Source organism: Aplysia californica, unplaced genomic scaffold (genome assembly GCF_000002075.1).
Source record: "Aplysia californica isolate F4 #8 unplaced genomic scaffold, AplCal3.0 scaffold00220, whole genome shotgun sequence".
Taxonomy (NCBI): Eukaryota; Metazoa; Mollusca; class Gastropoda; order Aplysiida; family Aplysiidae; genus Aplysia; species Aplysia californica.
This window is the reverse complement of record NW_004797490.1, coordinates 629,226-644,366: the sequence shown is the minus strand read 5'-3', so window position 1 is coordinate 644,366 and position 15,141 is coordinate 629,226. Positions and strand designations below refer to the sequence as shown.

The 15,141-nt window shown below is 37.9% G+C and overlaps 1 protein-coding gene across 1 annotated transcript; it reads right to left on the bottom strand.

The window, feature by feature from the left end:
- Window positions 1–1,461: 1,461 nt before the first annotated feature.
- On the bottom strand, window positions 1,462–14,657 carry LOC101857340 (actin-related protein 10). Its single transcript, XM_005099625.3, has 13 exons — window positions 14,366–14,657; window positions 12,314–12,386; window positions 10,413–10,492; window positions 10,036–10,144; window positions 9,391–9,498; window positions 8,959–9,026; window positions 8,538–8,617; window positions 7,694–7,729; window positions 6,807–6,886; window positions 5,826–5,899; window positions 4,837–4,918; window positions 4,193–4,394; window positions 1,462–3,282 (listed from the first exon to the last, which is right to left on the bottom strand). Exons 1-13 carry the CDS (start codon window positions 14,437–14,439, stop codon window positions 3,146–3,148), a joined length of 1,203 nt encoding a protein of 400 aa, XP_005099682.1. The 5' UTR covers window positions 14,440–14,657; the 3' UTR covers window positions 1,462–3,145.
- Window positions 14,658–15,141: the final 484 nt, after the last annotated feature.

The following is a 15,141-nucleotide window of genomic DNA, read 5'->3' as shown; positions in this document are numbered from 1 at the left end:
TCAGCTCTCCTCTTTTTTTCTACTGTTACTCTCTCGCGCAGCACCTCTAATCTTCAGCACTTACATGTAGCCTATTTGTGTTGCAAGTGTGGTAAAATTCTTACCAAAACTAAAAAAACAAAAGAAAGGAGCAATAGAGGGGAAGGAATTGAGTTAGAGTAAGAAAAGAGATTCACACAATAACATTCATCATTAACAGCTGGAAAATTTAATTAATAACAGAAATAGAAAACGAGTGGTGCCCTCTAACTAGCCATATCTTTGGAGGCGGTTGGCGGGTGCTCTGATGTGGTTTGCTTCTTCTTTCCTATCAAACAGCTCTGTCATCTTTTATCTCCCCTCCTTCTTTCTTGTGTTCGTTACTCTCTTGTAACACCTCTAAATCTTCAGCACTTATATGACCTTATTGTGTTGTAAGTGCCGTAAAACTAAAAACTAGCCATATCTGTCAAAAGTTTGCCTAAGGCCATGAACCTGGAGGACTCTTTATGCCATAAATCATAAATAAAAAACTAATACAAGCAAGCAAATGCTTGTAATATTCCTTACACTTACAGTATATCAGTATATTTTGATAACACACAGAACACTTCGCACTGTAAAAGATACTCTGGCGCTCACGCTAGCTTTTAACAGTGTTAAGTGTTCTATTCTCTGCTTACACATTACAAGAATCAGTTTACTTCCTAAATGGCTGAAATCGGAGAGTGTTTTCCTTCAGCTCACCACAGTTTTCATTTTCAGTTAAAAGTCAGTTTCGTTTTAGTAGAGGTTTTACGGCGCTCGCAACTGCATAAGGTCATATGAGCGCCACAAACATAAAAAAGAAAAAGGGGAGATAAGGACGATAGATGTTTGACAGGAAAGAAGAAGCAAACCACACCAGAGCACCGGCAACCACCCACAGTTAAAGTCAAACTCCACTGCAGTTCCATTAACACATGGGGCCACAGAACAGCCATCTCCTGGACAGGGTACAGTGACATCAGCATGTTCAAGTTTTAAAGCAAAACTCACTTTTTTTGCAAACCATATTGAGCCAGTAATTTATAAATTAAGACTGACAAACGGGTGAGATATTCAAGGTGGAGTGCATGCATCCCATTCCATGCCAGTGGAGTTTTTCGACATTCTTTAATATTATAACTTGATCATCATCAGCCTTTCTCACTCCCAGCCACAGTATAGTGCTATATGCTTCAAACTCAAACAAGAGCTTTCCATCTTTTTCTGCCTTGGTCTATAGTTTCCATCTCTGCCCTGCTGCATCCCATCTTCATCAGGTCTGAATCCAAGTCCTATCTCGAGGCACTTTTGCGTTAGGCATTCTTTTTTTCCTTGTGGTTTCCATCCTAAGGCTTGATGAGCTCATCGTAAACGTAATTTGTCTCCAAATCATTATCATTATAAAGAAAGTCATGTTCTCACCAAAAACAGTACATAAAAAAAGGTCAAGTCACATTTTTCTTGGAACGACAGGTTTATTGAATTGCAATTGATTGAGAATTAAGCATTTCACAGTAGCCACAACCTGGGTGTGAAGGGGGAAAAAGCAATTGCCTAATTAAGGCAAGGTCTTAAGCTATAAATATATATACCGGTTCCAGTTGAAACAAAGAGGGTGTCAATACAGAAAAAGAAGAAATAGAAATGTGTGCTCATGGCTCACAGCTGAGCAAGCCTGTGCCGGTATTTTAACAAAAATAAGCCCTTAGATAACCATTAAACATGTACCTCTGAAACTAGTGAAACTGGGTTGCTAATACCAATCCATCATTCACTAAAGGGACCTTAAACTTGCACTATGGTGTCCACTGTTTTGAATTTCACAGTGATTGAAAAATAAAACAATCTGGCAAGTACAACTCAAACAAAATCTGTTTGATGCATTCCATACTCCGGGTAGACAGATTAGCGAGAAATCAGTCGGGGAATGGCAAATTGTATGAGCTATCCACGATCTCAAGTTGTCCGTGTACATATTATATGTGTCCAACTGCAGCTGTTTTTTTTTTCTTAAATGAATTGTTTGAATTTTGTTTTTGACTTGAAAGAAGGCAAAGTGGCTTAACACCGACATTCTTTGGAAGATATTTTTCAAGGCAATCCATTCCTGACCATGATGAGATGACAATCATTGTTTGATGAGCTTTTGCAAAGTTTACATCAAGAATAAAGCTTTATAACAGCAGCTTGATTTCTAAACACATAATATACAATTTAAAATTTTATTTAGTAAAACATTTTCAACATGGAACAAATCCCCCCCCCCACCCCCCCAACTGGCTCTCATTTCAATTAAATATAATTAAATTTAAATGCAGAAAAATGAAAGAAACCTGAAGGTGCCTGCACAATAGACATTCATATATACTACATTTCGCAAAAATTGACAAAATTGTGTTGCGTGACAATAATTACAAGCAAAAGTAGAGGCAAATTAACAAACAAAAAACCCCTTCCAATAAGTACCCGATAACAAGCAGCACACTTCGCATGCTGCTATCACAATCTATGTTGACAATAACCTACAGTGGAAACCATATATAACAGGCCTGGTAATAGCAGAGGTCTGGTAATATCAGGGATTTTTAAATCCCCGTTTTTTCCTACTCTTTGTCTCTATTAAAAGTTATCGGCAATAACAGTGCCTCATCTGAGCCCAATCGGTTATAGCAGGGACAAAGGCTCGTTAACAATGTGTAAAAAGTAAGAGGAGAGACAGACAGACAGAAACGCAGTAATGGAGCAAGCCCACGCAAGCCACACCACTGCAAGCACGCGCAGAAGGGGGAAGCGAGAGAGGGCTGCGATGTGCTGCACACTTTGATCTAGCCCTAAGCATAGCTACACGCACACATGTGCTATACACAGACCTGGTACGTGTGGCAAGAGAAGCTACCAGTGAATAAATACTCCTGGATTAGTCCACACATGCTTACTTCCCTTGCATTACAGATTTAACAGGGATCGATATAACAGGACTTTTTCTCTAGTCCCACCATCCCTGTTATATCAGGTGTCCACTGTAGTTCCGTCAAAGCCCATTCAGTCAGTCGGAGCACCCTCCAACAGCAAGAAGCAGTATAGACGATACATCGACTACAGTATTGCAAATAACGCCCTTTATAAATTAAAGAAAGAACTAGGGTTTGTGGGACTTTTCATCAGTCAGAAAATCTGAATCCACACAGCACCAGTCTGGAAGTTTTCCTCTTTGTAAGTACACATCTCTTGAGAGTGACTTCAAGGGTAATGTTTCTACAGCACCTATCAGTGAACCTGAAAAGAAAAAAAAATTTCTAGAAAAGCGTAGTCCTCGTGCATTGCCTATAGTATAGTCAGACTTCACAACATAAAAGAGTCAGCATATATATAATAAGAAAGCAGACATGCACATATTCATAAAACACTAGTCTCTTGCATCAGCCCTACAACTCCATGTCCATATATGGTACCTACTTGTTGGGAGCTTGACATAAGACATTTTCCAAGATAGACACAAGTGTCTACTAATGATAATAATTCCAGCCAAATTTGTAGCATAAGCCTTATTCTAGCTGGCCCTAGGTATTTCTCTCAGGCTAGTCCTATAGTCATATAATGAAATCTAATAAACGGGGAAAAAATATCTTTCCTCAGTTTCAGATTTGGGAAGTAAAACAGGGGCACAGAATATAGCAGACATTTGCTTTATTCTGAACACAGTATAGCAGCCTGACGGACACCAACACATTTATGGCAGATGCTCCCATTGCATTATCAATTTTTAAAGTTCAAGTTTTACACTTCTCCCTCCGAGACCTTACTTTGACAACACACTCTACAGAACATTACACCAACTGCAGCAAACCTGCACTTATCACTACATGGCATTGGACAGAAGGGCGAGAGCCCAGATGTTGCTGGATCGATAACAACAACAACAAAGTTCATGTTTCATGAGCAAAATCGAATCTCAGATTCAATGGGCTCGTTAGATACGAGGTTCACAGTACGAGTACATGTACAATAAACATTTGCGTAAATTAATGTCTGTTTCAAAGATTCCTAGATATTCAATATAAAGAAACCTTTTTTTTAAGCCTCCCAACTCTACCCACTGATTTTTTCTTCCTTTGAAATCCCACTTCTAGCTAAATACCCTGTCATAAAAAAAACCCAAAAAACCTAAACCCACAAAGTAGCATACCTCCCAGCCAGGCTGTGTAGTTTTCTTTAGCAGGTGCTTTGTGAAACCTGAACTGCTTCACTCCCAACTGGTTGGCATATACTGGCTTCTTCAACAGGTTGCTCAGCTCCAACTGCAGCCGGTGATAGAAGCCAGGCATCATGGCCGTCCCTCCCATGACCAGGACATTGCTGGCCAGAGGCTTCCTGGTGTCCAGTGGGCACTAAAAGAAAAGGAACAATATAATCAGCACAACGGGGCAAGCCAGGCACAACAAGAAAAGGAACAATATAATCAACACTACAGGGGAAGTCTGGCACTAACTACAAGAAAAGGAACAATATAATCAGCACTTCTGGGGAAGTCTGGCACTACAAGAAAAGGAACAAATAAATGTATACAGTCGACTGTTAAATTATATATATTCTTTTGCAACATTCACATTGCCTAAATACAAGTACAAGCAAAAAAAACCCAACAACTTTCTTGGGAGGATTCAAAGTGTAATTTCCAACACCTTCTTCAGCCTCATTTCAACAAAATGCCCAACACATGGGATAAACACAACCATGTGACTTTCCTTTCAAAAAAAGAGTTGAGGTCTCTTTCCCTCAACACAAAGCTCAAAGAGTTAAAGTAACTGCTTTTGACTACGGAGTATTTACCTGAACCAGAGAATCCAACAACAAGGTAGCAATGGAGGTTTCCTCATTGTCTTGCTCAAACAAAACTTCTCCAGAGTGCTCCCTAGAAGAGAGAATGGACTGCATTAAATTTAGTACTTTCAAAAGATTCTCAACTTAACATTTTATAAAATTCTGCTTATATCCAAATTTTCTTTCAGTGCCAAATGCAACGGAGTAAGAACTGACAATCAAAATTATAAGCAATTGTGAATTTGCCCACAAACTGTAGACAGCCGAAGGATCAGTCCATCAGGTGACACTATGATGTAACGACTGAAATAGTTGGCCGTCAATTTTCCTGAAAACAGAGCTATCAAATTACTGTGCAAGCCGCTTCCAAAATCTGAACCATCAAAAACTCTGGCTCACTGAAAGTGAAAGGAGAAAGAAACGTACTCTTCAGAAATTCATGAAAATTGATAGTATAAATATCATATTCACAAAACTTCATGAGACTAAACTCGGACCCTCTGAAGTAGCTTGCAGAGCAAACAGTCGCCCGGTGAAGCAGTTCAGCTGTTTTTTCTCCCAGCAAGAATCTTATCATCTACTCTTCTCCACGGGATGGCCATCTTTCTTGTTCAAGGATTATCAACTGCTGACGCTATTGAGTATGATGATACACTGTAAACAAGTGACCCATCAGAAACACGGCCATCTTTGTGGGACCAATCAAAAGTATTTATTTAGACAGGCATTCCTGTAAGTTTGCGGTTCCTTTTATGAACCTGCACTTTCACAAACTTGCGATTTAATAAAAGGAATAAAATAAACTCCTCAGTTGAATGGAATAAAATAAACTCCTCAGTTGAATGGAATAAAATAAACTCCTCAGTTGAATGGAATAAAATAAACTCCTCAGTTGAATGGGAAAATAACAGAGGCAAGAACAGAAACCCCATATTTTTTCAACTTCCAGTTCTCAGATCCAATAGATGTAATTATGTTGGAGAATTGAACATACATACCTGATTCTTCCACTGACATTCAATACACTGCCATCATCTAATGGATAATCAGTATCAGGTGGAGGAGGAGGTAACTGAAGAGGAAAAATACAATACAAGCATGTTGTTAGTTTGTCAGCCTCAGTTGAGCTTTTCACATCCTGTTCGTATTAAGATTGGATCGTAAAGCCATAAAGAAGCCTTTTGGTGTCAGTACTACTAGTATTAGACAAAGAATCAGTAAATATGCGAAAACAAAGCTCCTTATCCATCTACAGAACACTAGGCCATTACATTTTCATTACAGCACTATTCCAGAAAGAACATCTTAAAAATCTAACCAAACATAGATTCATCCCTGCTGGACACTGTAGGCACAGATCTCAGCTGCAGGTCAACAAACTATTAATGGCCACTATAGTGTAAGTATGGATAAGTTCAAAACCTACAACGCCAAATCTGCCTAAAAAATAGATTTAACTCAGTTACCAGTAGGCCTCCTGAAATGTAATGAACTGCACTATGTTTAATTTTTGACAGAACATTTTTTTTCCAGTGACTCAACCCCCCCCCCCCCCCCCCCAACATTTTTACATGAATTTTAACTGGCTCATTATGCTAACTTTCTCTTTTTTTCCTCTCCTTGACAAACTAAAGAGTAGTTTGTATTTTCTAAATGAGAAAGCTATTGATTTACCGAACAAACAGCAGACTGACCAGCAATATACATCAGGGATGTCAAATGATTTTTGAAAAAAAACCTGAAAATGAGCGGAGCATCACACCTCATCTAAAATGAACCTTGTAAAATCTTTAAATGAGCAAACAAAAACATTTCTCTTACCATTCTCCTTTCCTTTGCAAGTGTATGGAAAAAGCCGGAAAAACCGGAGATTTGGCATCCCTGATACATCTATGTAGAAGCAAGTGACGAGACAAACATATATACTTTTCCTGTCAAAATATTTAGCAATACTTTAAACTACAGCTCTAGTCACTGACCTTGTTTGCATGACCACCACGCATTGTGACCTCTTGGATCTGTTGGCCTCTGGAATATTCTGTGATAAAGCAGCAGCGAACTGAAACAAAAATGAACACTTAAAAAGTCGCGAGATAAACTTTCCAGAAAAGAAATTAAGAAAATACCCCGCCATAAGAGAAACGGAATGAAAAACACTACATCACTGATGAGAAAAGTGGACCTTTAAATTAGCAAGTTAAAAATGCAATTATTCATAACTTCATCAGTTACAATACTTTATACTGTGTTTTCAACATGTATAAATCCATCATAAAATCCACTCATACTCAACAATTTCACTAACTCATCATCGCCTGTTAGTGAGACAACATCCTGTCTTTGAGCTAAATCTATAACATTTTTGCTCTTGGAGACACCCTGCAGACTACCTTTCTTACATTGTACAAACCACAACTTATTGTCATTACACGACCTCGTCCTATCTCCATTTTTCTTAACATTGAAAATGTGACTTCTTAAGCTCACTCTTTCACTCTTTGTTATGAACTGTTTTCACTGTTATTAAAAATGGAGATAGAACAAGTCTGAATAAAGATCATGTCTACGATGATCCTCTTTGTTTGGTAACAGCTTGTGAAAATTTAAGTGTCCTTGCTGTGTTCAGAACTTTTTGTCCAGTTTTTCTGCTTTATCAAAACCACACATGAGAATAGCAAGACAATAAATCACAGTATTCTTAGAATCAGATGATATAAACTTATGAAGACAACTCGACTTCAATATAATACTGTCTACAATATCCATTAATCAAAAAGTATCAATTATCACCATTAGTAGGTCAAATTAATTACCAGAGCAGAGGCGGGGAAAAAATTGAAAATTTTTAACTTTCTTCACAACTGACCTTTTATGTCTTCAAGAACTTCATCTGTGATTGTTTCTGAAAAAAACATATTAAGAGAAATTAATTTAAAATTAGGAAGGAAAATACAAAAATTCCAATTTACTGAACAGTATTATTTTACATCTGAGTTTAAAACATTGTGTATAGCATCACTATTGATCCGACTTTGTGCCTCTTAGTCTAAGTGAATAATCAACTCAACAAAGCTTCCCTGTGCAAGGTCGAGGTTAGCTTGCGCAAAGACAAGTTCGCCACCAGAGGCTTTATGAGACTCACATTTTTACAGTATCAAATACAATACAACAAATCCTGCATCAGCAAACTGCTACATTTGCCAGCTGTGATTAAAAGTTCCTAGTTTGATGATTTATTTTTTACTATGAAGAATACTTTGCATTTCCTTGATTTCGTCTAAAGCAAGCATATGTGGGTGGTAAATCTATCCAATTTTCAACTTCAGACATTCTTTTAACAAATTACTGATTATTCAACAATATATTGATTGATTTCCTCAAAGTTTGAGTCAATCTGACGAACAGTTTAATCTCCTTTCACATGAGAAATCACCAATCACAACACTAAGCAGAAAACATAGTTACCCCAGAGGGGCACAGCAGGACAAAGCATTCACAGAATATTTATACAAACCCACAACTAAGTCTCTCTCCTCTCAAAAACAGAATGGCTGGTCTTCACACATCTTCATCTGAACTAGCAATATCATTCATAAGTAATCATGCACACATATTCCTTTCCACCAAAATATAATGCCTTACAGGGCTGACCATTGCTTCTATGGTAAGTAGACGGTGTACATTGCTTTATGTCACAAACAGAACTCCACCTTTCAAGCCAGAGACAGCCTGGTGCTGCTGCTCAGCGGTACTAACTGTTCCATGTTCCAAAAGTTGACTCTTGATGCGGCTGGAACAAAGCAAGTTAAAGCACAAGATCATTAAAAGAACAATTTCCATATTTTATATTTTTTGCACTCACAAGGGTACTTTTAACAATCTTTACATATTGGCCTACCATTTAAATATTTTATTCAATTTTACGAAGAGAACCCAGTAAAACAAGCAATCATAAACCAATAAAGTAATAAAAAGCTAAAGGAAAATGAAACCAAAGTCAGAAAAGAATGAATAACACATAATCCATAAATTGATTTGTATGAAGAGCACATATAATAAATTAAATAAACAAAATGCAAAGAAAATGTATACAACAAGTATGAAAAGAAACAACAAAAAGCTTTTACTTACCTTTGAATAGCTTTCCCAGCTAGAGGTATTGACTGCCAACCTTTCATGATGGGAATTCCTTCATACACCTTCAGTAAGTTAAGGTTCCTAACACATATCTTGTCAAAACATGATATAAAATGTTAAATGCTTTGAACTTTTTGTGCTCATTTGAGACGTTATCTCATCCTGGGGATTAGCCTTTCTTTCATTGTTCTATGGCCGCTTCAGTCACTAGTGGCAAACTTCTGACTCTTTCACATCTACCAATCAGGACAGTTCTCCAGTAGAGCTGCTGTTGGTGTCCAACAGTTTTCTTCCATTTCCTACCACCTGTCTAATATTTGATAGATTTCAGTAAACATTTCTTCAGTTTTGTTGAACAGGCATTGACTTCGAATAGACAAATTCATGTAAGGGTCCTCTTCTAACTCATTCAAAATCAAAGGATACAGGTACAACCACAGTTTCTTGAAATCCAACATCGACGACAAGTCCAAAATTTGTTCCCAAAGTCAGTAGAGCAACAAGGTGACTTGGTGCAAATAACACAGAGCCAACCTATAATATTCAAAAAGAGAATACATCATAGTTTATAACAGCTTTCCATGTAACAGAAACAGTTAGTAGGCCTAGCCTATTTGTAACAATGAACCAAAAAAATTTCAAAGCAAACAATTTTTCCATTTGCACACCCACATTTAACAACAGTCCCAAAATGATCCATGTAATGCTGGGGTAAAGTAAGACAGACAGAAACAACAGAGGGGAAAGTGAAGAAGTAGGACCTACCAGAAGCACCCTCTAACCCCCAACACAATTGAAAGGGCATGCAATCAAGGTAAGTTGCTGAGACAAAGGGGGGGAAAATAATCTTGTCGCCGAACAACAAAGCCAAAAAAAAAAGAAAAGGAAAAAAAATGCACGAAATCAAAATATTCACCAACAAGGTTTAAAGGGTAATGGACGCCATAATAGTGAGAGTCACATAGAGCAATTGAAACATAATTGAAACTCCTGGTACTAGTCTCATACTTCAGTTGTTAAAATAAAAAGGAACTTAAAATTAGTACTGGAAAATTCATAATTAAGTCAAACCTCATAGTGCTTGAACAACACTTTTGCCAAAGTCTCTCGGAACTCGGAAGGACATAGAAGAGATTCTACAACCACCACTCTGCGATCCTTGGGTGTCACAAGCAAGTGCCTGGAAAGAGAAAACAGTATGTCATTTGCTTGCATATGTACAAATTTGAAAGGAAAAAAAAATCACATAACACAACAGCTTGCCCTATCCTATACATCAGAGTGATCATTAGAGAGTTGTCTGGACAATTCACAAGCGTTTATATGATTCCACATCCACCGTTTTAAAGCGTATGTACTACTAATGTTCATCGCTTTCAAAGCTTAAGCCATCAAAACATGCCGGGAACTCCCCATTTCCAAACACTCAAATACACAGAAGCACTTACCTGAATATCAGAGTATACAAGAGGTCTTTCAGGTTCTCATACAATTCTCCCACACTGCTGTAATCCCAGATATTCACAATCTGAAAAAAATATATGTCAAAATTGAGAAACAAAGTAATTTGTAAAGCAACCTTCTAAAAAAATATTCAAAAACAGAAAACTCATTTGAAACCATAATCAAAAAGTACATGTACTTAAATTGAGTCTCATCTCATTTTTTGCTCTCATATTATATCTCTACAGCTATGATTTTACACCCCAAAAAAAAATTATTATGCTCCACACATTAAGAAATACCCTATGTAAGATAATTTTACACTACCTACGTGGACAAATTAAATTAAATAAGCAGGTAGAGTTACTCTAATCAATATAGAGAGGTAAACTTGGTATGAAATATTGACTTTTCAATATTTTTACCTCTAGAAAAATATATCCTAAACACATAGAACCATGTTCAAATAATCTGAGCAGGATGAAGGGTTTTCAACTTTCTGAATGTTGACATGAAATTATCACTTAACAATGTATTCATGCACTTGCACCAAGAAAACCCTAACCCCTACAAGCCATGCATGCATATGTTTTCTTCGATTTTCTAAAAAACATTACATTTCTTAAGAGGTTAAATTAATGAGCCATCAAAAGTATATCTTTTCAAATTTGATCTTTTTGAAAGTTTGCAAGCGTGTCTGTTAGTGTCTGGTTGACACAATTGCAGGAGTATTTGTTTCTAGAACAAAAATTGTATTCATAAGAGGTTTTAAACAAAAATGTTTTTCAAAAGCAACAAGCGTTTCCTTGCCTATAATTTCTAACACTCATTCACCTGACAAACTTCACTCTCATTAAATACACAAAATTCCTTGTCCTTACAATATGAATTCCTTACAATATGAATTCCTTACAATATGAATTATATGTTGTTGCTTATATGGCAATTTGTATGTTGTGCTAAATGTAAGTGAGTAATTTAATATTGCACGATCTTATAGGCTCGAAACCCCAATCTGACCCTGTGTGAGAAGCAAATGAAACGGAAGGTTCCAAGTGTCGATCAGAATATCTTAGTCTTTTACCCCTGCGTCCCTGGTCACATATCCAAGAAATTCAAATTTTCAGATCATGTACATACTACATGATACAAAAGTTAGGTTCAGTACAGTAGCCTCCCCCTCAAACAGAACTTAAATTTATATAACTTCTCCATACTCAACTCAAATTCAAATGACATATATACAAAAAAACAATTGTCAATTGGAAAAAAATCTAAACTTTTCATTTCTTAATCAAAGAAAAAGCTCAAATATCTTCACTTTAAGGAAAATAGAGTAGGCCTTTAAATTACCTTCCTGTCCCATATCATGTTTACAGAAAGCAGGAAAATCAAAAATTATTTGTAATGTTATTGAATTGGGACAATATGAGAGGCAGCGTGGTGAAATCAGGCACTCGTCAAAATAATCAAAGTTAAGAAACTGGAATATTTCCGCAGGTTTGAGAAATTTTATCGAAATTTTGTTCTTTGGCTAAACACCTTTCATGCCCATTCAGAGTGGATTTTAATGCGAAACGTTGATTTAAGGAACAAAAAATGTTAACTTTCAGTTTCCACGGACTCTCAAGCTAAGGAAATACTAATCTTAGGCAGCCATTTTCTCATTAATTTTACCTCCGAAACCAGGTAACCCCCACCTCCTTCATTCGCAAATATCTCGACTTCTATTCAAGACAAAATGGATATTTTTTAATCCAAAGCAAGAAAAATGACAAGCTTTAAGATGATACCAATAACTCTGCATAAAAGATAAAAAAATTGACGAGCGCCTGATTCCACCGCGTCGTGACACATATAATCTAGGGACACACAGAATGAGAATTAATGTCTAAAACTGCTTTACCTCAGACCTCCTTGCATTTTTTACATGACTTGGGATGATACATCTTGGACCTGTTTCACCAGCCAATCCACACCTGCACAAAAAGTTGTTTTTATTTCATATTACATACTAAAATCAACATTCTCAAGACTGTTGCATATATGTATATATATATATATACCAAATGATAGTATGTAAGCACATATACACCAAGAATATTGAAAAAAAAACCCATTTCTTTGTGTACCAGCTTGAAAGTACACACATGTTGTCCCCCTCCCAAATCTCCTTGCTCAGACACATGCATGCACACACAGTCACAAGTCACACCTGTGCTGGCCGTCCATCCGACCCCGACACACACTAAGACATGGATGGGTGCTATTATAACGCTTAGTGTTGGTATGAAAGGAGGACACTAATTGGTTGCACAGAGCAGTTCGCCCTGCGAGCCACTTCGTTGAATCCGAGCCTGCTCATTTGTGTGTTCATTGAACTCAAATTATTTCTATGAGAATGAATTTTAAAAACTGGGGAATCCAACTCCTTTCGTTGTAAGTATCCGAGTTCGTTGAATCGGAGTTCGTTGGGAGTTCCACTGTACCCATTCATCAACTTTTTTTATTAACATACAAATTGTCTTCAGTTCCTAAAAATTTCCTCTGCCTCTATTCAAACTATAATATTAGTATTATTAGACAGATCTAAATTTAGATATGAATGATCTTTCCTCATCATGATAACGATAAAAACTGCTCGATCTATAGACCATAGTATACATTTTTAATACACACACATGACACAATAATTGATAATTAATAGGGCATGGGGAGGAAATTCGTTACGAGCGATAAATATGCAATAGATTATAGACCTGGAAGCTTGAGGTTCAGGTCAGATGTTAACACTTTCCACCCACGCAGTGAGCGCAACACATTCCCCGCAGACCAGGATACAGGTGCAGTACGGAACACGCTATATCACACCGGTGCCGATTGGGGTCCCATGGGGAAAAGGGACGGCTTCTTACCATCGCCGATCGGCGTCCCGTGGGCACAAAGTGTTAAAGTTAGGGTGTTTAGGGTTTCCAAGGGTTAGGATTAGGGCTAGGGTAAGGGTAGGGTTCTTACGGTTAGGTTTAGGTCTCTTATTTTGTGTTTGTTGGTGTGGGTGGCACATTACGGGTACCTTCTAATTAATGGGTCATGATTTTTAATCACATGATTGTCATTATCACCCAGAATCTGGGTCCATTCCAGTCTATAGATCTAGATTCTAGACTGTAGTCTTCGGTTGGATCAAACAAAAATTTAGATCTAGATCTAGATATCTAATCTTATCTCTCTAGACGTCATTAAGAACGGCTAGCCTACCCAGTCTAGCCTGGCAGTCTAGCCGTCATTAAGTACGACCAGCCTCTTCCCTTCTTAATTAAATTATACATTATATTGAATAATATTGAGTTTGTAGGGGTGGTCACTCATTACAGAAGTCCTTCCGGCTAGACTGACTACTAAAGTGACACTCAATGGAGAATTTCGGACCGGAAAATCTATTTAAAATACTGTCAGGGGGGAGACCCCCTGAAACCCCCCCCCCCCCTCCACCCGCCCCACATTCTCGCACAATGTATGAGTGGTCCGGTATTCTTCAATCTTCCCATTCAATGAGTATGAGGGGAAGATTGAAGAATACCGGACCACTCGTACATTATTGCGCGAGAAAGTGAGGTTGGTGGGGCGGGTGGTTGGAGTGGAGGAGGGGGGAGGGGGGGTTCTGGGGGGTCCCCCCCCCCCTGACAAAATTTTAATGAATAGATCTAAATCTATATCTACCGGTCCGAGATTCTCCATTGAGAGATATTAAAAACGGGAAAATTATGAATTCCTAAGGTTGGGACATAGGCAAAGTCAGTCCGCTGGTCCGGTACTCTTCAATCTTACCAGTATGAGGAAGTCTATGATCTTGATTCTAGATTTAGATCTAGAATCTAGATCTAGATCTAGATCTAGATCTAGATCTAGATCTAGGCTAGGCCTTAGAATTAGAATATCTGTCCGGATCATGACTCACTTTGTGTACGCCGCACCAATATCGAGGATGATCACTTTTGGGTCATCGATGCTCAACCCTTCGAAAAAAGGCATGGTCCACGTTTACAAAACCTGAAACAGATTAATCTAAACACGAGAAATTTAAGTATGCATCAATCCTTCTGTCTTACGAGACTCCCCGTTAGATCAATTGTCAACAGTAGTCTAGGCCTAATGTAGAGTTCATGGAAAGGCTTGGCAATATTGTTGCAACGACTGCTAGATCTAGTGCTCGCCTAAGAAGATCTGACTGCTAGATTTCCCACTTCCTGTTTCGCGACCGACCAGCGAGCGTTCGATACGAAAAAGCCTTTTTAAACGGTGCGATACTTTACAGCCCGGGTGAAAAATAACATTTTGAGCTTAGGCTAGGCCTAGAGTCTAGGCCCCTACAGATTTGTCATTGTTGATGATTTTCTCGTTTCAAATTGTTGCGCAAGATGGTTTCCGTTACAAGAAGAAAGATTTAAAAAAAATAATTTAATTGAATACTTTACTACCCCCTCCCTCCAAAAAACCCGACACAGTTTAGATAATTTAGGACGTTGCGTATCAGTGGTCAGAGTCAGCTGTTGGAGCCATCCCAGGATTATTGAAACATTGGTTCTTGTTTTGTTTGGGTTTTGCTGTTGCTGTTGTTTTAATTATGTATTTAGGGCTAGGCTAGGACCACTTTTTTGTCAATGGCAGAGAAGAGAGAGAGAGAGGGGGGGGGGGCGAATACGACAGATAATGAACATTGAATAAGCGACATGA

Coding starts and splice junctions, on each gene's coding strand:
- LOC101857340 (XM_005099625.3), bottom strand. CDS start 14,439: ATGCCTTTTTTCGAAGGGTTGAGCATCGATGACCCAAAAGTGATCATC. Junction 10,145..10,412: donor TTGTATACTCTGATATTCAG/GTAAGTGCTTCT, acceptor TTCTCTTTCCAG/GCACTTGCTTGTGACACCCA. Junction 4,919..5,825: donor AATGTCAGTGGAAGAATCAG/GTATGTATGTTC, acceptor TCTCTCTTCTAG/GGAGCACTCTGGAGAAGTTT.